This window comes from Trachemys scripta, chromosome 18 (assembly GCF_013100865.1).
Source record: "Trachemys scripta elegans isolate TJP31775 chromosome 18, CAS_Tse_1.0, whole genome shotgun sequence".
NCBI classification, from domain to species: Eukaryota; Metazoa; Chordata; order Testudines; family Emydidae; genus Trachemys; species Trachemys scripta.
This window is the reverse complement of record NC_048315.1, coordinates 9098476-9123689: the sequence shown is the minus strand read 5'-3', so window position 1 is coordinate 9123689 and position 25214 is coordinate 9098476. Positions and strand designations below refer to the sequence as shown.

The following is a 25214-nucleotide window of genomic DNA, read 5'->3' as shown; positions in this document are numbered from 1 at the left end:
GGGCTGGGGGACACAATCCTAATTTAGTTCTCCCTCAGCCCCATTTAGACGCACTATCCTTCCTTTTATCCCACGCATGCCCCCTCTTCCCGGTCCACTGCGCACGCGCAACTTCCCCTTTCTCGCATGCGCGCTGACGGTTGGCTCCCGCTCCCGCAGCGCATGCGTGCGGGCCCTGCTGACCCTGCTCATGCGCTTTCCACACGCCCCTTCCCCCCCCCCCTTTCCCGGCCGTACGTTCCGCTGGTGGTGGGGGCGGACTGGGCTCCTGCTTCCGGTGTGGTGTCATGGCGGCCTCGGAGCTCTGATGGCTGCGGGGAGCTGAGAACCCGAGACCTCGCTAGGGACACCGAGACCCTCCCCGCCCCCTTCCTCCCTCCCCGCGGGGAGCCGCCCCCCTTCCCGGCCGGGCAGGCGGCGGGACATGGCGGCCCACAAGCCGGTGGAGTGGGTGCAGGCCGTGGTGAACCGCTTCGACGAGCAGGTAACGGGAAGGAGGGAGGGGGCTGCCCGGGGGCGGGGGCCTACGTGGGCTGAGGGGTCTCGGGTGGGAGGGCGCGGGGCGCTGCCTCCCGAGGGGGGGGATGGGGCGAGGGCGATGCCCGCTCCGCGGACTGGGGGCGCCGCTCCCTCTGGGGGAAGGGGCCTGCTCGCTCTGTGGACTGGGGCCGGGGGATGCTTTCGGGGGAGGTGCTTCCTTCCCCGCTTCTCAGCGCTGTGGAGGGGGGTCGGGGTTGTCGCTTCCTTGCTGCCCCCCCTCTCCCCAGCGCCCGGGCTGGGGTGACCGAGGGTGGGGAGTGGGAGGGAGGCGGTATGGGGTGCCTCTCTTCTGGGGTGGAGGGGATCTGGGTGGCTGCTCCACATTGCACTGGGCATATGGGGATAGGGGGCAATATTTAGTGGGGGCTGCTCCTACCTAGCATAGGCTCTGTGGGAGAGGACATGAGGGGCTTCTGCTTTCTTCCCCTTCACAGATTTGGGGGACGGGCAGCGGTGACTTTCCCCTGTGGTTAGATACTGCCACTGTGATGGGCAGAGTGTTTATTGGAGGGTGGGGCCTGGGGACTTCTTGCTTGTCCATCCCACTCTCCAAGTCATCTTATCCCCTTACTGGTGAAATTGCCTCCCACTCATTTCCGGATGGATGATCCCAGCCCCGATGGTGGGGTGGCTCCCTTGGGTTCTATGGTCATTTTCATTGTTAGTTTCCTCTAAATACAAAGGGGTGGGGGGCGGCTATCTCAGTTGTCCTTTTCCTTGTCGGTTCCATCCCCAGCCCCTCTGAAAAATCGCTTAAAGTTTTTGCTCTGTGTTAATTTTTATTCATTTAACTTGTCTCATTGTCATTGAGAGCGAGAGGGGATTAAAGCTTCAAAAGTGAGGAGTTTGGGGAGGGATAAAGTGGATGTTTATATGAAACTGCATCTGAATCAACTGGAAACACCAAACAAAGGCAGCTGGGTTGGGGGAGGGTCCTGGGTGTATATTGTTTCAGTGTTAGGCTTCTCTTTCTTTATAAGAGTCAATGCCTTTGGAAAGGATTTTCACTGAAGGTTTTGTGGTTGGAAGGAAGAGCAATCAATTTCTTGGTCTGAGGCTTGTGACTATATATTTCTCTGATCCACATGGAGAGACTGCTCATTGGGACTACATGGCTGCACAGACATTCCCAGTTGGTCTCAACGTTAGTTCTCAGACTGCACATTCCTTCCTCTTCCCCAAATGCCTTTCTGACATGTAAGCCAGGATTTGGTTTAGGGTGACTCGTTTTTTTCTATGTTTTCTCCTTTTGCTGTACTTGAATAGATCCTTCATGTGATTTGGGGGAGAGTATAAGATACCCCACTGTGTATACTTATCTATAGTAAACATGAAGCTGATTATGGAGGTTGAATTCTGTTCATCTGCCTTGGCTCTAAATATTTCTTAGCAGTATTATCTAGTGTTGATAACCTGCAGAAAAGATTGGGGGCTTGTAAAGATAAGACTTTCGCTTTTACCTTTTTTTAAAAAAACAGATATGAATATAGTGTCTTCGTGAGAAAATCTTTGAGCTTCTCTATTTAATTTTTTTGAACAGTCAAAATGATGAGGAGTTTTAATAACTATAATGTAGCATGCTTTGGGGCTTGTTATTTTGCACAGTAAACTAACTCCTTTTTGGCTTACCTTGAAGCATAGAGCATTTATTTTCAGTAAGTTTAAAAGGAATGGTACTTCTTTCTAATTATGCTCCCAGTAATACAAGAAAACATTTCTTTGTGTACTGGTGTTAACAAAACAAACGATAAAGCCTAAGGGCTTTTATGTATATTGTAGAATTGGGCTTGCCAACATCTGTTGGGAGTTAAGGACTTGATCTTTTTAAACAAGTATTTTCTTATACACTTCGTGGAATAATTAAGTGTAGGTATACAAGAGGAATCCCTTCCTACTTCCACAGAAACAAAGCCCTTCAATTGTGAGTTAGCTGGAACACTGGAGTTACTGTTACGTTGAAAAAGTACAAAAGAGAATGTTGATTGCAATTGTCTTCCAGTTTGCATGATAGGTATGTCTTACAGGACTATTGAAATCAATTCAGTGTATAATTCCCATCTGTTTTAAGAAACTTATAGTTGTTGGTTTTGTACAAATTTGATAAGACACTTATGGATAAAGCAAAGAGGCCTGGATGATGTACTAATATTCTGAAACATTATACTGAACTATTTCCCCTTTCCAACTTACTTTATTTCATGTTGAGGTTTTCAAGTTTTGAGATTTCTTCTCATTTGCTTTGCCAGTTCTGAGAGTGATCTTCATATTGGAAAGGTGACTTTGGAATGCAATTCAGAGCAAATGTTAAGGTATTCTTACGCCCTTAACTTTCTTTTCAGGTATTACCTATGAATTGTGGATAGCTAATTAGCCAGTTCCTGAACTGCTACTAAAACAGCTATGTGAATGACCAGGTAATAATGGTACAACAATGAACGCTGATCCCACTGGTTGCATCTTTGACTGCCCAGCAGCTGCTAATTTGAGAAGCCCGTTTGAATAACTCTTCATTGAAGTACAGTGCTTGCAGTCCAATGCATACAATCCTCACTTCCTTTTTTACAGTGCTAGTAATGCATTTTCAGGTTTCTTTACTTGTGTGTGCAGGACGTTTTGATATCATCATTGAAGGAGGTGAACTAACACTGAACATTATACCAGGAGCATGTTTCTGTCACTGAGTAAAAAGGAAAACTCTTGTTTGCTGTTGTTTTCAGGTTTTGTTTTAAAAATTTACAAAATAGGATTTCAGTGAAAGATAGATGTAGTTACCTAGACAGTGTTTCCATACATTTATAAAAACTCTTGTAATTATTATTTCAAAGTGACCAAAACAGTATTTTATTGAACAATAAGGACTAATCTATATTAAACAAACAAACATCAATCAGAGCAAACTTGTCCACTCTTGTTTATTTTCATAAATGTTTTGCTAACCAGAACACCTGTTGTGGGTATGATTCTGTATGATTAAAATGACTGGCAAGTGTGGGTTTGCATTGTAGGTCAGTCAACATCTGGCTGCTGAATACATTTTTCAGAGCTATGTGCCGTGCTCTCCCACCCCCGATCACCTTTGATTTTCAGATACTGTAATGTGGTCTACTTCAAGATCCCCTTCAAGACCACCTGGAGCCTTCAGCTGGCGCAGAAAACAACTTCCCACCACATGAGTGGGGCCAGGACATAGCAGAGTACATAGTGTAGAGATTTCAGGAGTATGCTGACTTCCTGTTTGTTAGAAATTTTTATTGCCCAAGTGGTCTAGGACTCAAATATGAGATGACTCTCTCAATTCTCCATTGCAATAATTGAGATCGGCTGGGATGCTCTGGTAAAACTATAGCATCTCTGCCTTCGTAATTTTCTCTTCTTAGTGGTCTGCCAGAGCCCAAGTTGGGCAAGCTTCAGGCCTCGATGTAAGGCGCATTCATTTTGCTTAGTATTGGATTGTTTTGTTTTGCATCTTATTAATTTGGGTATTTTTCTGGTTTTCGTTGTTTGGTATATTTTTAACATTTGATCTTCTAAGGAGTACTGGTGACTGGCAAGCAGTTTTAGGGTAGAGTATGTCATTTGTATCTTTCATGTTTTTGTAACTTAAAGCAACTCTAATCACTACAGGTGCAATAACCATTAATAAACAAGCAAAAATATTCCAAAACATAATAAGGCCTCCCTAAAATAAATGAATCTTAGGACTTTCTATAGAAAAGTCAGTCTACGTTTGAATTTTAATTTTTTTAAACTATTTTCAAAGCATTTTTTAGAGCATATCACATTTTAGGTAAATAGAGGGAAAACCTATTAGATCGTGAAATAGTCTCCCCAAACAGAGTAATGGCAGCCCCATTACTTGAGGAATTTAAAACTAGACTGTATTAAGCCCTACCAAATATAAGTACGGGCACAATCCTGTATTGGCAGTAGGATGGGTTAGAAGAATTAAGCGACTTCTTTCTCTCTGTAATATACATTAAGGAAAGAGACCCTTTTTTAAATGGATTATAGTTAAATGGACACTGTCAACAATAGTCGCACATTTATAATGAGCTTTTATGAAACTCAGAACTAACAGAATTAAGAGTTGTTTTAAAACAAATAAATATCATCTTGCTGTTTTTGAAATCCGTCACAGCAGTAAGAATCTGAAAGTGAACCTGATTTCATGGATTAATTTTTAATTATTTTTTTGCATCTCAGCAAAGCAACCACAAATAGTAACAAATGACATGTGAAAACATTCTAGGAAAACTCAGCTCCTCAGGCACAATGGAACTTTCTACCATAAAGGTAAAGCTTGTCTGTGTAGAACGCAGAACTTTCTTGGGGGTTGTTCTCAGACTGGAACGAACTCGTTTAGGAGCTAAGGACCGTCACAAACCCTCACTTTTTATGCCAACCGCAAGGCGCACTTCAACCTGTATTCTCTAACATAAACCCTGTTTATGGACATTTAAAAACAAGCCCCAATCCAAAACACTTCACTTCACACACAAGTCTCCCTTTGGGGAGAGGATGGGAGACAACTCCACACATGATAGACATGTGTTAGTCGTGTCACCTAATGTGCTGCTGGACAGTCCTCAGATGCTACAGTGATCACGGCAATGTAAGAACCTACGTTGAATAGAATAATTTTGTGTTAGTAATCTAGCAAAAGATAACATTTGTTTACAGCATATGACTTTAAGTTGTCCCTTTTGTTAAAATACCATTACTAATAAATAGAACAAAGTAGTATTTTCTGAAGTCCATTGTTTTTTGCCACGTACTACCTTGCAAGATTATTTTACTGAACCGTGAGCTCTCAGGACCTGATCCTCTGCCCATTTATGGTTGGTGGAAAGACGCCCATTGACATTATGGGCTTTGGATCAGGCCCAGACAACACTGATACTGACGGAAAGAGAGCGCTTTTTATCTCTTCCCCTCTGTGTCCTAAAACACCCGTGTGTTGCCATAAAATCTGTTCTTATAGATCTTTCTGTAGAAGGGGAATAAGCAGATGTTTTCATATGTATGTATGCATGCTATTAAGGATTGTCATTACTGCATTTCCACTAGAAATTTTCTTTCCAGATGTCAGTACCTTTATTTGAAGGGGGAGGAGAGAGACTGCAGCCAGTTTTTACTTGAAGAGGGGCTAGGAGTTGAATCTTGAATGCACTTGAATTTGTTTATTTTCAAAAAGTTTTCTGCTGAAAAATTTGTTTTCCGAAGATCCTATCCATTCTATTTGAGTATTGTGTCATGGGCCTAGCAATACTGAAATTTGTGGGTTTTTTTATTTATTTTTTTTAAATGAAAATAGTTAGTGTTTGTGAATGTGCAGGTTTATAGTTCAGAGCTTTTGCCAGGCTGCATTTAGTATGTCCACTTTTTAATCTTTGAAATTCAGTGAAGTGTATGCTGGCTTTCACGCAGAAGTTGAAATGGTCACTTTTTCCATTTAAAGTATTAATGGACTTTATGCATGTCTCAGGAACACTGAAAGTAAAGGTGTTAAAGGTAAACTTTTGCTAAACTGAAATAATTAAACCTTGTCTTTATTCCAAATATCAGTTAATAAAGAAACTTTCACGGTTCTTTGTTTACCTGTCTAAAACTGGTAAAATGTCTTGATCACTCATTTCCAAGATATTCCATCAATGCTCTCAATTTCTAATTAGATACAGTTGCAATCAATGTCCATATATGTTTTAGGGAAATGATTTTATATTTTTGTGCATTTAAACAAGAGTATGTGGAACAAATGCAGATGTTTCTTTGGCATGCTTACAAAAGATATTTATTTTCTTAATAATTTGACATCTGCATAGCAGAGGAGAGTCCCTTAGCTACAGTGTCTGAGGATATAGGCACTTCTTCCTCTAATGGGATACCACTCCCCAAAATATTATGGTTTTGTATGCTGTCGGTGACCACACTGCTCTGCACAATGCAACAGCTATGTAAGTTCTTTAATAGAATCTGCGTTTAAGTCTTAAAGCCATCTTTCAGGATCTAACTGTAGAGATTCTGTTAAGTACCGGTATGTTTTTAAATGCCTTTTTATATCAGTTTACTTTCTCTTCTGTAAATTGCCAATAAATACTTTGATTGGTTTTTCACTATTAAATCTGAGAAGTTACTGCCTGGCACTTTTGAAAGGAATGAAGTGCTTTCCTTGCTAGAGGAGACAGGTAAAAAAGAAGTGAGTGCATGCGGACAGGGTCAAAGGCACAGGGAAGGTTGTGATCATCCTCTAGTCTAGAGCAGCATGGCAGACTGTGTGATATATACCATTGTAGATACAAAATGGGCCAAACGATCTGAGGCTACAGGGCGCCCTTGCGGAACAGCTGTTAATTTATAGCACGTTAATGCTTAAAGCCTTCAGTAAACTACCATGTGACATTCTGTGAGGATGTGGAAAAAGGTATTGAAATGGTGTTCTAGGAGTATTTTCTAAGATACCAGTAGCAGCCAGTTTATGCTGCTAAGCATCTGTGAATCTGACAAATTTTATTCTTTAAATAGCATATTTCTGTGAAGGGGTTTTGAACTTTTATTTTCTATGAAGCCAAAGTTGGAAGAACCGCATATCACTTTGCTTTTGCAGTTTGCAAGGGGAATTTTCATCTTCTGCATAATTAAAATAACAATCTATTGAAAACTTAGTTTAAAAGTGGTGAATAAGTGGGTTGACTTTGTTTGCATGCTTCTGTTTTCTTGAGTCTTGGTTTCCAACTCTAGCGCTTTTCAAGTTTTATATATTTTGTTGTCTGTCTTTTGGAAGCGTAAAATAAAAAGCTAAAAGTCTAGTGACCCAGTGTAGACTGTACTTTCCCCCACCAATAGCAAATTTCTATTGTTATCGCTTAAGAATTGTAAGATTCTTGGACAGATTTGATAATGATAAAATAATCCTAGCAAAGTCAGCAGAAATCATAAATAGGTAGAAAGCATTTTAGAAGTTAGGTATGGAAATTCATTTGTATACGGTCTACATTAGATTGACTTATTTTGTCTACATGGTCAGAGTATCAGTTTTGATTATCGGAGAGCTTGCGTTCACAAGTAAGTCTATATAAAGATCCTTCAGCTTCTACCAATGAAGCTTTCAAGAGACTTGTGTATTTACTATATGTAGTTCTGGTTGACGTACAGCTGGGGTCCCCAATACGGTGCCAGCGTGCGCCATGGCGCCTAAGTGCGCCTGCTGGCGGACAAGCATCCGCCAAAATGATGCTGAATTTTGGTGGCATTTTGGCTGCGACGTCTCTGGATGACGCCACTTGTCGGCGGCATTTCGGTGGATGCTCGTCCGTTGCCACGGCCCTTCATCTGGGGACCACTAACGTAAAGGATGAGTTGTGCTTTCTATGTTCTACATTGATATGTTAGAATAAAACATACTGGTTGAAAGTAGGATGTAAAATATTAAAGTTAACTGATTAACCGATAAATTAGTCTTAATGTTAATATATTGCTGTTAATGTTTAAAACAAACTGGTAAAATAATTTTGTGACATTTTACATCCCTACTTGTGTCATTTCCTCAACCCGGCTGCGCTCCCTACCTCCCCATCTGAGCACACCATGTGCATTAACACATCTGCCTCTTCCCTATCCTCATCCCACTCAGCAGCAGCGTCCAGGACAAGCCGAGCTGACCTCTCACGGCGATGGCTCGGCAGTCCAGAACAGCGTGGACCGGGAGTGGTCGGAACGCGTAGTACTCTTGGGCTATCAGCTCTGGCTTCCAGGGTTGGGTGCCTTGCTCCCTGCCAGGAGCCAGCACAGGGACCCTGGCTGGGCACATTCCCTCCCCCACAGACATGAGTCCCTTGCTCAGGGAGCAACTGCTGCCTCCTGCTGCCCCACCACTCCTGCAAGACTCCTCGTCCCCCCCGGGAGACTCCACTGGGCTCCTGGTTCCAGCACTATTCAATATTTTCATTAAGGACTTGAATAATGGACTGGAGAGTGTGCCTATATAACTTGCAGATGACATGAAGCTGGGAGGGGTTGTAAACACTTCGGGAGACAGAATATTAATTCGTCAGGGTCCTTTTGAATTTGAGAACTGATCTGATGTCAACAGGATGACATTCCATAGAGAGAAATGCAAAGAAATACACTTAGGAAGGACAAATCAAATGGTCAACTACAAAATGGGGAATAACTGACTCAGCCGTATTAATACTGCAGAAAAGGGTCTGGGGGTTATAGTGGATCACAAACTGAATATGAGTAAACAATGTGTTGGAGTTGCAAAAAAACACTAATATTCTGGGGTGTATTAACACAAGTGTCATATGTAAGACATGGGATATAATTGTCCCGCTCTATTCGGCACTGGTGAGGCCTTAGATGGAGTACTGGGCACCACTTTAGGAAAGATGTAGGCAAATAGGAGAGAGTACAGAAGAGCAATAAAAGTGATAAAAAGTTTGGAAAACCTGACCTAAGAAGAAAGGTTTAAAAAAAAACAAAACTGGGCATGTATACTCTTGAAAAAAGAAGGCTGACGGGGGGACCTGATAAGTCTTCAAATATGCGAAGGGCTGTTATAAAGAAGATGGTGATCAGTGGATATGGGTAACAATTGAAGGTAGGATAGGAAGTAATAGGCTTAATCTTCAGCAAGGGAGATTTAGCTTAGATATTAGGAAAAACTTTCTAACTATAAGGATAATTAAGCACTCGTACAGGCTTCCAAGGGAATTTGTGGAATCCGCATCATTGGAGGTGTGTAAGAACAGGTTGGACAAACACCTGTCAGGGATGGTCTAGGTTTACTTGGTCCTGCATTCAGCACAGCAAGCTGGACTTGATAGCCTCTTGAGGTCCCTTCTAGTCTTGCATTTCTTTTATTCTAACATAGTTGTCAACACAACCTGGCATTTTATTGTTGAGACTTCCTTACAAAACTACTTTATGGCTTTTCCTGTTGGTTGCCTCCTGCAGTGAGGTCCTATGAGGTTAAGAACTTGGAAGTCTAAATAGAAGGAAAACTACAGGTATGACCCAGCTAGTGTCATCTTCCTATTTTTTTTTCTGTTATAACCCTCATCGCCACAGAACAGGACAAAATACTTAACTACCAGCAATGCTGTTCCTTTTATAGTGAGCAGGTCAATATTCTAGTCCTCTCGGTGCTTGTCTGTACTCAATTTTTGTACTGATTTAGCCATCAGTTTAGAAACAGATCTGATTAAATCAGCGCAAGCCCATAAGGTTGTACTGCTATAAAGGTGATTATCTTGGTATTTATTTTATTTACCAATATAGTTACATCGGTACAATAACTTATAGCGCATAGGAATTGTTTCTTCCAGAGTGCTAATGCCCTCTCTTCAGATCAGTGAGGGTCACTGCTGCATTTGCTTAGATCAGTCTTCCTTTAGATTCGTGACCCTCCTAACCTTTGCCATTGTTACGTTTGGGCTTAAATATGTCCACTTTGTAGCTTGGATTGGGTAGGTAGTAATGTGCACATTGTTTCAGGATTCAGTCTGATGAGGTATGCTTCATGTTACATTTTTCCCTTTTTCCTTGTTTTACTTATAATAATGAATATAAAAGCATTGTAGGAAGCCTCTTCCTTTAGCCCTCAAACTATATTTTTTGTATAATAAGAAAAATATTTAACTATAAGCGTTTTGGTTTCACTTATTCCTGTAATGACAGTACATTGTTTGCAATGTAGTAGCTATGTTGGTTCCAGGATGTAAGTCCCAAGATAGGTGGGGTAATATCTTTTAGTGGACTAACTTCTGTTGGGGGAAGAGACAAGCTTTCGAGCTACACAGATCCCTTATTCAGGTCTGGAGAAGGTAACCAAATTGTCTGAGCTAAATGCAAAGTGGGACATGCTGTAGGAGACCATTTAAAATGAAGAGGGCAATTGTTTATATTGTTATAATGAGCCATAAAATCAGTGTGTCTGTTAAGTCCATGGTGTTTAGAGTCCAGCAGAGTTATGAATTTCAGTTCCCAAGCTTGCCTTTTATACAGGTTTCCTCTGAGGATGAGGACTGAGAGGTCAGATATGGAATGATCGCTTTGTCAAAAGTACTTACCCGGGGTGATAGGCTGTTTCTGGTCTTTTATCATTTTTCTGTGTGAGTTTACTTGAGAGCACAGTGATTGTCAGATTTCACTTGTTCCGGCATTTGAAGCACTGGATGAGAGACACCACCTGTTGCGATAGGCATGTGTGGGACCCATGGATCTTGACAGGTGTGTTGCAGGGGTATTGATCATCAGGAATCCTAGTTTTCCATGATTAAAAAAACCAAAAGTATCTGATTAAAAAACACACACACAAATCTGTGTTTTTCAGTGATTAAAATGAAATGCTGAACTTTAGTTTCCCTAGCCACAATAGTGAGCCTGGAGCTTCACTGCCCGGGGCTCAGGCTTTCAGCTCTGGTTCAGTTAATATGGTGAGCCAGATAATGGAGACTCGGATAAACGGGGTTCTACTGTATGTGCGTTAATTTTTTTCACAAAATGTAAAAACTAAATATTCTCTGTTTGCTTTAAAAAAAAAAAATCAACATTTTTCCATGGCCAGCTGATTTCTAGGATCCCTGCTGATCAGTGTAGCTGTGGAGATATATCTACAGATGTTGCATCTGTTCTGGCAGGATCTGGTGCTGTGCTGAGTTTGGTGTATCCTGGTCTGTGTGGGGCTTGTTTCTGATGATGAGCTTGTTGAGGGTGGGGAGTTGTTTAAAGGCCAGAAGAGGGGGTTCAGGAACGTTCCCGCGACAGCACTTTGACATTTCCAGTGTAGCCATGCCCCTTGTCATTCAGGAGTGTGAAAAATCAACATCCCTGAGGGACAGTTATACTGACCTAATTCCTAGTCAACTATGTCAACAGGAGGGCTTCTATCAACATAGCTACTGCCTCTCATGGAGGTGGATTTAACTATATTCATGGCATAGTAGCATCTTCACTGAAGCGCGAGCAGCTGTGCCACTGCAGTGTTTTAAGTGTAGACCCAGCTTTGATCATTATTGATTTAATTGGTTTGACATTCCTGTGCTCAATGTTTTGTGAAGTAGTGTTAGTTTATCAACATCTTTTGGCTTTGTATTCAACTCCAAAAGTTTAGCAATGAAAGAAACAACTTCTATTAGGCTTTTAGACTGTGATCAAAATTCCCATTTTTAAGCCATCTCACAAGTTCAAGTCAGTATGACATTAAAACAATATAGCGCAAAGTGCTGACATTCTCCCCCATGAAACTCGCAAAACTAATGGCGATGATTTTTTCCAGTAGGCCAGAACCATACAACTTTAAAATGTAGCATCAAACAAAACTTTGATCTGAAAAATTAAATGACATTGCCACCTCCAACTTGGGGGGGACGGGGACGGGAGGGGGATTAAATACATTTCTAATGTTCACTATTTTCTCAGTCTTGTAAATAGATCTTTAAAATAGCATAGTTTATTGCTATTTTAGCAGGTAAAACGAAGTGTGTGTTTTATGTACATTTTCCTTTGTACCCCCACTTATCCCTGCTGGCATTCAGGCACTGAACAGGTACAATGACATCTACTCTCAAGTCAGGCTACAGTACAGCTGTTACAGTTATTCCATATAGAATTGTCTAAATACTTTCATGTCAAAATACTTAGGAAGGATAGTCATATTTTTCATGACATAAAACTTCTCTGGGTTTAAAGACGTTCGTTGATGACTAGATCAGTTGGTCCAGAGTTTAGATAACCAGACCAAATGCAACTTTTTATCTCACTGTTGTTGTATTAAAAGGAAGTTTATACATTTTAGTATGATAAATGAAGGGTTAAGATACTACAGCTTTATTCAGTGATGACCAAAACCTTTAAGCACTTGATAATTTTTTAGCCATGTTAACTGCCTGGCATTTTTCCTTTAGTTCTTAAATTCTGTGGCATTTTGAGAGACTGGGTTTCCAGTTCACATCCTTTTTCAAGCCATATTCATCTCTTTGAACATCTGTGTTTTTCAGAATCTCAGACTGTTCTAGTGGAATCCAGTTAAAAACCAGAAGAAAGTAACATTTTAAATATTTGATATTTTATAATTGAAATTGAGATACTTAAGGTCTGCTCTAAATCCTAAAGTGTGTGTATATAATTCAGAAACATAGATGCGTTGATTGCATTCTTGTTTTCCTAATCTGTTGTCTTTTTTTAAATATAAAGCTTCCATAAAGTGAATTTCAACAAAGCACTTCTTCCTACATTTTAATTTGGTCTGATACTTTTTAACTGACTCTAGTAAACTGCACACAAGGGACATGATTGGTCTGTGACCTTTGAAGAATTTACTGAGTACGGCTTGAAACAAAGTGTCTAGTGTTCAGAATAGGATTAATATCTGTCGAGTTACTCTGAGTTTTCTCTTATCTGTGCTGGAATAGTTACATCTCAAGTCTGACTTTTACTATTTGATCTAGAGGATCTTTTTTGGAAGTCACTTTTCTGAATAAGGTTGGAAGAAATTTTAACTTTCACTGTTGTAGAATTCGTAACATTTAATTTTTGTTAAATCTGCGATCACAAAACTTTACTATAAATCTATATATCTGATTTACGGAAAAGATGGGAGGAAACAGATTTATCTTGCCAACTAAGCACCTGACTTGAGTCAGTCAGAAACGTTTAGACATATCAGAAGTTTAAATATCAATGACTTGTATACAACTAAAATGTCCTCTAAGTTATTAGGCAAGGTGGGTGAGATAATATCTCTTAAGGTTTGTCCACACTGCAATTAAAAACCCACGGCTGGTTTGTGCCAGCTGACACAGGCTCAGGCAAAGGGGCTGTTGAATTGTGGTGTAGATGTCCGGGCTTAGGCTGGAGCCTGGGCTCTGAGACCCTTCCGCCTTGCAGGGTCCTAGAGCCCGTGCTCCAGCCCAAGCCTAGACATCTACACCACAATTAAATAGCCCAAGCCCTGCGAGCCCGAGTCAGCTGGCATGGGCCAGGTGTGGGTTTTTAATGCAGTGTAGTCATATCCTTATTGGACAACTTCTGTTGGTGATTAGCAGGGAGATGTTCAGCAGCAAGCTCTTTGGGGCAGGGACCAAGTCTCCATATACGTTTGTGCCTAGCACAATGGAACTCCGTTCCTGACTGGAGCCTGAGTGCTGCTGCAGTGTAAATATGAATATTTTCTTAAATAGTGAAGCAAGGACAATGTAAAGGTAAGATGTATAACTGGCAACACTGCAACTGATTGCCTCTTCGTTAGGGAATTGTAGTACCTTTAGACTATCAACATTTCTCTGAGTTCTTTAAGCACCTTCTGACTTGAAGTGATCTTGTAGTATTTAGTTTTAGTGAAGAGAGGTGGCCTGACATTTCCCTAAATGAACAGCTAAAGAATGGCCTTTCCAATCCAAAAGTTACAGAATTTGATTGCAATGGCATTATTTTAGCGACACTGCTGAAACTTTTGGTCTTATTTAAGATCTAGTAAAAGGTGGTAGTATAGATTAGCGTGGAATGTGCTTGCAGCAAATACTTGACGTGGTACTTGTCTTTTTCTCTGTCTGACAGTCAGGATTTCCTAATGGAACAGCTTTAAACCAGTAGCTATTGTAGTGTTCCTAGTGCTGTACAGTTAGTTATATGCCGTTATACTTCTATCATAAAGTGATACCTACTATATAGGGTAATTTTTCACAATGTAATCTCCTGCAACATAGTGTATAAAATGGATGGTTTTAAAAAAAGCTTTCTTTGAAAGATGGAGGGTGCAAAGGTAGGGATTGGTTTTGCAGTCTCTGTTTGAAGCCACTAGAGCATGTCTAGATGAAAAAAGTGATAGCATTTTAAAATAAAGTTAAACATGACTTTAAATGTGACTTTGCACCTAGTTAGACAAGGCAAATTGTGTTAAAATATTAGCTGGTCATTGTCACCCCTTGGCTCATCAGAATGGGGGGAGGGATAGCTCAGTGGTTTGAGCATTGGCCTGCTAAACGCAGGTTGAGAGTTCAATCCTTGAGGGACCCACTTAGGGATCTGGGGCAAAATCAGTATTTGGTCCTGCTAGTGAAGGCAGGGGGCTGGACTCGATGACCTTTCGGGGTCCCTTCCGGTTCTATGAGATAGATATATCTCCATATATTTATTTTTTTAATGCTGTAGTGTGTTTTAAATCTATCCCTCTCTGAGACAGGAAAACTCACTAAGTTACACTGAGGTTTATACTCAAAATAGGTTTTTTCTAAAATACACCTCTACCCCGATATAATGCTGTCTTCGGTTGCCAAAAAATCTTACTGTGTTATAGGTGAAACCGCGTTATATCGAACTTGCTTTGATCCGCCGGAGTGCGCAGCCCCCTGCCTCTCCCCCCCCCAGCACTGCTTTACCGTGTTATATTGGGGTAGAGGTGTATGTTTGCTAGTACATTAGTTAAAACATACTTAACACATTTTGCGTCAGTCTTCTAGATTATGAAAACAATCTTAGCCTTAGGATATGTCTGTATTTCCTTTCTTAGCTGAAACACACAGTTCCTTTCTAATCATTTGTTATTACATAAAGATATGGAGCTTGGAAAGATTGGGTCTAAACTCTTTGCAAGAAGTGTGTTAAGACTAAACACCTCCGTGTGATTCGAGGAATTTTCCTGCCTCAGAATGGGATAGATTTAATGGATACTAAAACATGCTGAAGCGTTAGCAATTTATTGCTCTTATGCAAGCGGCTCTGGCATTGCCTGATGCCTGATTTTGTAGTTTCACACAATGCTGCTGTGCTGCTTGTTGATGGATGTGGATCTGTCGGAAACTTTCCGAAACAGTTAGATGGAATTGCAGTGAATATTGGAATGCTTCTTAGACCTGAATGAGTTTGTCACCTAGGATAGGTCTCTGAATTTCTCTTATCCTATTGTCATACTTTTTATCCTGACAAAAGTTTCAATGGAGGTTTTGAAGTCAATGTGTAACTTCATAAATACAGAAGACGTACTTTTTTTTGCTAAGATTTTTGTGAAAACCGGACGTGTCTCTAGGTGCTTGTTCAATTTCATTGCTTAGTGACTTGTAATCATACTTCTCTGACAGGGAATTTGGTTTGTTTGGAAATTGTCACAGAACAGATGTTTGGCTTTAGTTGAGAAACAAGCAGTAAAAACAGGTAAATCTTGATTTTGCTTCCTGCAAATGTCCCTAGCAGAAAAAGATGAGGAATACAATAAAATGTTACTGTAAGATTGTCTTTAATAGAATGTTTTACAACGTAGTCTATAGAGCCTCAAGGAATCTTTAACCTTCCTCTAAAACTGTAAATCTCTAACTTAATATACAAATACTAAGTAATAATACTTTTTTTTTTTTTTTTTTTTTTTTTTTTTTTTTTTTTTTTTTTTTTTGCAGCTTCCCATAAAAGCTGGCCAGCAGAATACCCACACCAAAGTCAGCACAGAACATAATAAGGAATGTCTCATAAACATTTCCAAGTACAAGTTTTCCCTGGTCATAAGTGGTCTCACTAATATCTTAAAAAATGTTAACAATATGGTAAGTTTTCTAAGTTTGGTTTATTGGATGCTTTTGAAAATGGTTATGAATTTTTATTTACAGAAACTTTGTAGAATGTCTAGTCTGACATTGACTCAAATTGCTGCTTCATTTTGTGCATTTAATAGGGTACCAGTTAACTTACTGAATTTTTTTTTAACTTCAAATGCAGTAAAGTTTACCAACAAAATTGAAATGAGCATCCACATTGCATGTGAGGGTGATGAGGGAGCGTGGGCGACAAGGTCTAAAAGGAAGAATGTTTGTAATGCTGCGTCGGATAACCCAGAAAGTGTCAGTCCCAGAGGGAATGGACAGGGTGGAAAAGTGCATATGGCTAGGCGAGGGGTACACCCAACACATGCCCTCTTAGGCCTGGGTTTGTAAGCAATCCTTGCATGTCTGCTCTCCAAACCAAGTGGAATATATTTTGTAAGGGGTGCACTTGATCACTGGGAAATGGGTTCTCTCTGTACAGCTGCATAAGCATGCCATTGAACTAATGAAGCAATATTTTGCAGCCTTGGAGGAGACTGAAGAGGGCAGTTGGGCAGAGGTATCCAGTGAACAGCATCCAGAGTGATGGGAGCTGTTCTAATCCTTTCCTGCTAGAATGTATCCTGCCAGGAAGAGCAATATTGGAAGAAGGAAAAAGGAACAAGCATTTAAAACAAACCTAGGGCATTAGATTCTTTTCAGGACCTGTTCAGACACTCTGCATAAGTGCATGGTGCAGTCATTTGCAAGTTGCCATCTCATAAATTACATTTAAAAACAAAGAAAAATCCAGGAGCCATACAAGCTTATCAGCCGAGAACCATGAAGGAAAAGGCTTGAAAAAGACTCTTTGGCCTAGTGGTAGTCTTACAGAGTTAATCTCCTGAGCACATCCCTTCGAGGCTTGTAAGGGATGCTTAGCTTGAGTGGAGTGTTTCCTTGATATTTTCCCCCTCTGACTGACACTTGATGTAGCTTGCAGTGTTTCTTGGGTGGATCAAGGACCTCCTTAACACTGAGTTCTTGCGGGCAGCAGGTTAAAGTCAAGGGACAGAAAAAGGTTCAAGAAGACCTTCCCACCAAACTTCAAAAAGACCCTTTCAAACTCAAATTTGTAACATTAAATGAACAAAGCAACAGAGGGTTCTGTGGCACCTTTGAGACTAACGGAAGTATTGGGAGCATAAGCTTTCGTGGGTAAGAACTTCACTCCTTCAGATGCAAGTCTGAAGATGAACAGTCTCCCTCTATACTGTTTGTGAAATGCAGCAAGGCAGAGCATGGAATCACTTTCAAAAATATACTAAAACATTATTGAAACTTCACCCTCATTAAATTAACATTGACAACTAATTTGATAGAGTGCAGTAGACAAAGTGGGATGGGGAGGAACAAAGGAAAACTATTAAATATGGATCCTAAGTGTTGATTCTAGGACAAATAAAAATTACCAATGGGGCAGGCAAGATGAGAAATTGTAGTTACTTTGAAAAAGTGGAGTGAGAAGAAATGAAGCAAATTTCATGGGCAATCAACTTCCAAACCATCAGATCCATCATGACAGCACTAAGGGTGGGCTCCCTAAAGGGCCAATAGTATGTGAACATGTCCTCACCAGGACAAGAGAATGAGTAGCCTATACCTACACTAATGGACATAAAAATTAATAGTGCCAACTCAAAAGTAAATCAGCCACACTATAGATATCAGTTGTAAGGAGTCCTAATAAATAAGAGTGTAAGCTATACAATTAGAAACAAAAATTCTGTATTGTATCTGATGTGTGTAGCTGAAGCCTGGCCTGACATGAGCAATTAAAACCTGGAAGGAGGCTTCATTTCTTGGAAGATAAAATTAGGGAGGTAAAGAGATCATTAGGTTGAAAAAGACAGAATGTCTGAGCCATCTAAGATGAGAGGGAGAACACCCAGGGAACCATTTACTAACAATGGACAAAGATGAACCTGGAATATGAAAGTTCAGGTTCTACATGAACAGCACATGGAGAGAAGATGCTGCACGGGATTGGTTCCTGCAAAGTAACCAAACCAATCCAAAAACATGTGGTGCAATGTATAGTAAATGCAATGTAATTTGTACATGTATATAAAGTGTGTAACTTTGGATGTGTGGCATGCCCTATACCCACCCCATTCACTTGAGTCTTATCAACTCAGCAAAGCTTTGCTGTATGCCAAATAAAGGGACCCTAGTAGTGAAATCTGGAGTTCGATTGAGTGTTTTGGATCCCAGAGAACTGGACAAGGTGTTCTGGATAAGCCAAGTGGGAAAGGTCTCTGAGGGAATACCAGCCATGTACCACTTTTAGTACCACTTTTCATGGAAAATGGCCCAAAAATTATTAGTCTGACTTGGTACTTCCAAGTGAATCCCTCCATAAAGTGCAAAAATAGAAGAATGAGTCTTTTCATATCAATGTTCTGTACTCAACAGCAAGACTTAACTTTTCCTATGGTTGAGGAAAAGAGAACTGGATGAGATGGTCCAACCAGCTAGCAATATTTTTCAAGCACACCTTCAGTATGGAGACCAGACTGTGTGTCATTTAGTCTACTCCATGTTTAGAAAAGATAGCTTCAAGAGGCCTCCTGCTCAGCTAAAGCCTACAGATATTTGAACTAATCTTTCAAGCAGTTTTAATTATCACATCATTTTTAGAAGCTTCTTACTGTGTGTTCTATCTACAGTCAATGGAACTAAATACATTTTTTGGCTAACCCTTCTCTGCTTTGTTTTGCTGTTCCAATCTGAATATTGATACGCTTAGTCATTGGCGCTGCTAGTGAAATTGGATACTAGTTTAAATATGTGGTACTCTTGCATCCTAGATTTAAAATGTGGCATCCGCTTTGAAGATCCAGTAGTGTATTTGTGTTTCTTCCTGTGGTCTATGCTAAATTCTACAGCAGTCAAACTAAGTTTGTATCCATGGATTTGTGGAAACCTCAGTTCTGTTAAGTATTGTCTTGGCAATAAAATACAGCTCTAAAGAAATCAGATACGTTAGACAAACAGTAATAGCTACTAAAATAGAATTTTGGGGTCATGAAAGTGAAGGACTTGCTAGGCTCTCTAGTTGTTCTACTAGTGCACCTCCAATACTAATTGGCCTGCCTGTCCTGTCCCTTGTTATCTTTGTTCAATTTATGTCATTCACGCCAAAACAGTTTGTTTACTTCATGCTAGGAACTAGGAAGGAACCATTAATCTCATTTTTACTGGCCCTATTTCTAAATTTGAACCCAGAGCTCCAAAGGTGGAAAGGCTAGAGCTTTAGGGGGAGGGATAGTTCAGTGGTTTGAGCATTGGCCTGCTAAACCCAGGCTTGTGAGTTCAATCCTTGAAGGTGCCATTTAGGGATCTGAGGCAAAAATCTATCTGGGGATTGGCCCTGCTTTGAGCAAGGGATTGGACTAGATAACTTCCTGAGGTCCCTTCCAACCCTGATATTCTATGATTAACCTACTGTGCTGCTTAATCTCCAGCAGATTTTCTGTATCACCTAAATGCTGCAATGAGCTACCAGTCAGATTTTTGCACTGGAGCTAAATCTGTACCTTTTCTTGTAGAGGATATTTGGAGAAGCTGCTGAAAAGAATTTATATCTCTCTCAGCTGATTATATTGGATACACTGGAAAAATGTCTTGCTGGGGTAAGTAGTCTAATTTATAATTGCTGAATTCTGAATCAGATGTAGACACAGTGAACAGAAGTTTTATAAATGTGTGTATAGTAGGTAGTAGTAAACAATCATTTGATTTATGTCGCATAGAATTAATGCTAATTTTAGAAAAACTCCTATGAAATAGTTAATGTAACTGATAAAATAACAATGTGTAGAATGGTTTCAGAGTGGTAGCCGTGTTGGTCTATATCAGCAAAAAGAACAAGGAGTGCATGTGGCACCTTAGAGACTAACAAATTTATTTGGGCATAAGCGTTCGTGGGCTAAAACCCATTTCATTGGATGCATGCAGTGGAAAAAACCATAGGGAGAGAGAGAAACACACACACCCACCCACCCACCCACCATGAAAAAATGGGTGTTGCCATACCAACTCTAACGAGACTAATCAATTAAGGTGGGCTATTAGCAGCAGGAGAAAAAAACCTTTTTTAGTCTCTAAGGTACCACGAGTACTCCTAGTTCTTTTTAATGTGTAGAATGTCCATCCTCCCTCCCCACCCCCAATTAACAATGATCAAAAATGCCTCGACTTGTTAACTAAAATGGACAAAGGAAGGTTTCAGATCTAACCTTTCCTCCACTTCACTTCCAAAGTTCTAATATATGTTTCTCTACAACAATTCATATAAAAAGAATAAACCATTGTGTGCATGGAAAACAAATTTAAATAAAGTAATGGGGTTCAGTGTTAAGCTTCCATTGCATTTGTATAAACTGTAGGTGGATGGGGAGATTCTAAGTAGGGTTACAAACAAAATTATAAAAATGGTTTCATTTCACAATTTAATACAAAATTAAAGGATAATTTTACAATCATTTTAAAAGTGGCAAATAGTAAAAATTAAAATATAAATGCTTAAAATATATTAAAATTAATGAAGTTTGTGGAAGTCATAGTGTTTCTTAAATAAAGTAGAGATTTCTTGTTGATGTAGTTCTGTTTCTATTTTCTATAATTATATACCCAGACAGAATCTTTTGCTATTGCCATATTAAGATTACTTTTGCAGGTATTTCCTAGTTTACGTTATTTAACCTTATCCAAACTTCCAGTGGGAGTCCAATCCTGAAGTTTCCACACAAACTTTCCTATTTCATTCAAATCTTTGCTGAGATGCAGTTTGCTTTTACCTTTGGGATGAAAACAGTTGTATAATTGCAAAGCCAAACTTCATCTTAGGTAAAAACTGAGTCTCAGGTTTATTCCTAGAGATTTCTTTTAGCTTTGTTCCAGGAAGAACGTAATGAAATCATCAAAGCTGTGTGCAATTCCTTAGTACGGGTTGTAAAAGATATTTCTCTACAGAGTAATAAATACAATAGAGTTTGGTTTATCAAGGTGGAACATCTTTTAATATAGTAAAGATGCTGATGATGTAAGTAATCGTGCTGTTTTAAATACGTAAGAAAATAATGTAGGTATCTATGCAGAATAGATTTCAACTTTAAAAAAAAAGTAAATTATACCATATTTTTCTTTCCTGTGTTTAATGTAGTAACTTAGACTTGTCTAATTTCATAAATCCATATCTTCCTTTTTTAAAAGCCACCATTTATATTGATCAAAAACCTCAGTGTGTTTGAGATACATGATGAAACCTCTAACAGCTTAAAATTGTATGTCTTGTCAATTTAGATGAAAGCAAGTTGAGCCAGTATGTTTAGTTAGACTTGAGCCAAAGCTGTATATAAAGAGAGTTGTGTTCTGTGATATGGTCAGACATATTTCTTGCTTATTATTGCTTCTTAATGTTTCACCAAGTTCTCATGGCAACAAGACTCAGGTCAGCTAAGTGGGATCACTGGAACTTCTGAATTCCCCAGAGTAATTTCATTGGCAGGATTTTAAAAGTTTAAATGCTGACCTGACCCTCTGTTAAGATTCTTAGTAAAGTTGCTCTTCAAATTCTTTCTTAAATAGTTTCCTTATGTCTCATACTGTGCAAATTGGAAAAAGTAGAATTCTACAGGAAACTGTAGGGTTTTTTGTTCTTGTCTGGAATCACGCTGACTCAATAAAGAAGCACCCTCTCTTTCATCATGTCGTTTAAATCCCTACTGGAGGAAAAACTATGGTCAGAAAACCATTTGAGAGAATTAAGAGTCGGAGTTTAATTTAGGTTCTTCTAAGGCAAACAGCTGACTCAAATGCTCTAACACCAGTGCTTTGACAGGTTGGCAGGGTGTGTCTCTTAAGTATTCAAACCTTTTGCTTGAAAAAAGTATTTTGATAGCCCATTCAGTACTTGATGATATTGAGCTACTAACATTGTCCCACAGGTCAGGGATGGAAACACATTCGAAAATGTAAAATATTATTTTATGTGAAATTATAGGAAATTACTGTTAGCATGGGGTGTGTCAGAGCTTTTCCACTTAATTTGCATTTAAGTCAATGGGAGTTTCTACTGTGTAGAGAGTAAATAGTACAAGATCTGTTCCTGGGATAGTAGTAACTAGAAATACAATTTTTGCCTATAAAGCTGTGAAAGGGAATTTCAGTGAAATGTTTACATTTTAGCAACCAAAGGACACGATGCGACTAGATGAGACGATGCTGGTCAAACAGTTGCTGCCAGAAATCTGCCATTTTATCCATACGTACCGTGAAGGAAACCAACATGCAGCTGAACTTCGCAATTCTGCCTCTGGGGTTCTCTTCTCTCTCAGTTGCAATAATTTTAATGCAGTCTTCAGCCGCATTTCCACCAGGTGAGTGCATGAATGGCAGAGCTTATCCAGTGTATTAGAAGTCTTATCAAACACCGTGAATGTTGTCTGGCTCTAATCAGTGTAGATTAAAACAAAGGCTGAAATTCATGACAGACCTTTCTGATCTGAAAAATATTAACTTGAAAATGCTGATGGGGAGTTCGTATCATTTAATAAGCTGCTTACACCTCTACCCTAATATAACGCTGTCCTCGGGAGCCAAAAAATCTTACCGCGTTATAGGTGAAACAGTGTTATATCGAACTTGCTTTGATCCACCGGAGTGCGCAGCCCCGCCCCCCCGGAGCACTGCTTTACCGTGTTATATCAGGTCACGTTATATCGGGGTAGAGGTGTATTTGAAATCTTTTCTGATGAAAATCCCTCTACATTTCAAAACTCTGCTTAAGCATCAGTTGATAAATTAGTCTGATTCTGTCTCCATTCTATGTTTTTGTACAGCTTATTTTCTGGGTGCTAGACTTACTTATTTTTTAGACCTGCTTTTATATGAAAAAAATCTGCCATAGAACGGAACTAATGATAAAAACCAAGTTGAAATGTAGGGTGGGTGCTTGCTAGTGAGAGATTTCTAAAAATTGACAGAGATGCTTAACTTATATCCATGAATGTGTTTGCTGTTCCATGGTAACTTCTAGTTCTCTGCAGCTCTGTTGGAGCCTTAAGGGTGTTGTCCTCCCCTATTTTCCCTACTTGAAGGCCCATATATATCCATCTTTTTGACTGAGGAGGATGGGGCATGATTGCCTTGACCCTAAGAATATTACTCTTTATTGGCTTTGGAAGGAGCCTGCTTGTCCTCTCACATGATTTTTATGTCCGTGTAACCCCACTGATGATGATGGAATTCCTCCTGATTTACACCACTCTAAATGAGAGGTGAGTCAGGGCCAAAGTATGCTATCCCTTCTTTACTTCCCGCATTGCAATCATCTCTTTGGTGCTCTCTTTGGCCAGCCCACCAAGGTTGCATGGAAGCTTTTATTAAGGAAATGCTTTTATGTCCTTTGAATGTTGCTTGAAAAGGTTTAACTCTTACCACAGTAGTGTGGTTATAACCAACAGTAGTACTTGAGTGGATCATTTGTTGGAGTTGGATCCAATGCTCCTTTATTAGGGTTGGCCAGCAATGAGTATGCTAGTTTGAGTTGTTTTTAGTACAACAGTCTAATTAAAACTAGGGCTTGTGTAACTTATACAATTAAAAGAGCTTTGAGAACATTAGAATGGAAGTGCATTCAAATTTTAAATATGAAACTTGGTAAACATCTAATTAGCTGAAATCTCAACTATTTTTTAAACTTAATAATTCCATGCCCTTCTGTTATAGGGAGTTACACTAGAACCTATTCTTGTAGATAGTTCTTTAATGTGTATTTGTTTATATATCTACAGTATAGTTTTTCAGTATAAGTCTTTTTTACTCAAACTTAATTTTTGAAATTCTAGGCTGTTTCAAGGATGGAGTTGATTTTTGTTTCCACACAATTCTATTTTTCATTGGTATAGAAGTGGTTAAACATTTGGCTGTTTGTTGCTAATATCCACAGAGGTCAGCCTGCCGACAGTTAGCATTGCTGATCTTTTGACCCATGCTTCCTGTTTAGGCATATTTCTAGGCTCTGTACAGCAGCTGGGGGATTTGGGGCATGTAAAGCACAGCATCGGGGACCTTCCCGTTCTCAGCGTGGGCTGTTAAGTTTTCCCTCCATTGATGAAATGAAGAGCTGCTTTTGTGTGTAGTGGTAGAAATTGCATATCATGTCAAGTACGCATCTGTAGCTTTGGAAAGGGTCAACACAGTCTTATAACTTGCAGGTGCATATGATTTAGTTATTAGTGGCTTGTGATCTGATATGGTGTTTAGTAAGTTACCCTCGAAAAAGGAGGGAAAAGATTTACCACAGTGCTTAAACTGATGTGATTAAAACTAATTGAGTTTCATTAGGGACAAAAAAAGCGCTCCCCTTTGCCTGAAGGCTGACTGCAGTTCCCTTCAGAGACTGTGAATACTCCTGATTGTTGCCCAGATGGTATAGCTCAAGTGCAAAGCAAGGCACTCATTCCCAGGGGCCTGGCCCAAAGGCATCACCAGCATGAGCCGGAGAGGTCAGTGCTCAGGTGAAATGAAATATTGGTTACTTCCACAGCATTGTAAAGAAAAAGAGGATATAGGGTAAAATCTTGGTGTTAACATAAATATAAACTGATGGCATTTGTAACTTACATCTTGAAATGTTGAGAAATTTTCTTCTGGAACTTTTCTATATGAAGTTAAAATGAAAATATTCTGTAAAATTAACTCCTAATGGTCATCCAAGGTTAGTTTTTAATTCCTGGATCTGTCAGAGTTCTAACTACAAGTCTCTGGAGGGGATGATTCATAGATTCTAGGACTGGAAGGGACCTTGAGAGGTCATCGAGTCCAGTCCCCTGCCCGCATGGCAGGACCAAATACTGTCTAGAACATCCCTGATAGACATTTATCTAACCTACTCTTAAATATCTCCAGAGATGGAGATTCCACAACCTCCCTAGGCAATTTATTCCAGTGTTTAACCACCCTGACAGTTAGGAACTTTTTCCTAATGTCCAACCTAGACCTCCCTTGCTGCAGTTTAAACCCATTGCTTCTTGTTCTATCCTTAGAGGCTAAGGATGATCCTTTAATATTCAAATGTTTACTACTTATTTTCATTTC

The 25214-nt window shown here is 39.7% G+C and overlaps 1 protein-coding gene across 3 annotated transcripts in view; it reads left to right on the top strand.

The window, feature by feature from the left end:
• The first annotated feature begins 235 nt into the window (after nucleotides 1–235).
• Nucleotides 236–25214, top strand: part of NF1 (neurofibromin 1) — a 169183-nt gene continuing 144204 nt past the window's right edge. For all 3 annotated transcript variants that reach the window (XM_034752562.1, XM_034752561.1, XM_034752563.1), the window contains exons 1-4: nucleotides 236–484; nucleotides 15930–16073; nucleotides 19661–19744; nucleotides 22302–22492. In XM_034752562.1, coding sequence (XP_034608453.1) covers nucleotides 425–484; nucleotides 15930–16073; nucleotides 19661–19744; nucleotides 22302–22492 — 479 coding nt within the window. In that variant the 5' untranslated portion in view covers nucleotides 236–424. The remainder of the gene's footprint in view (nucleotides 485–15929; nucleotides 16074–19660; nucleotides 19745–22301; nucleotides 22493–25214) is intronic.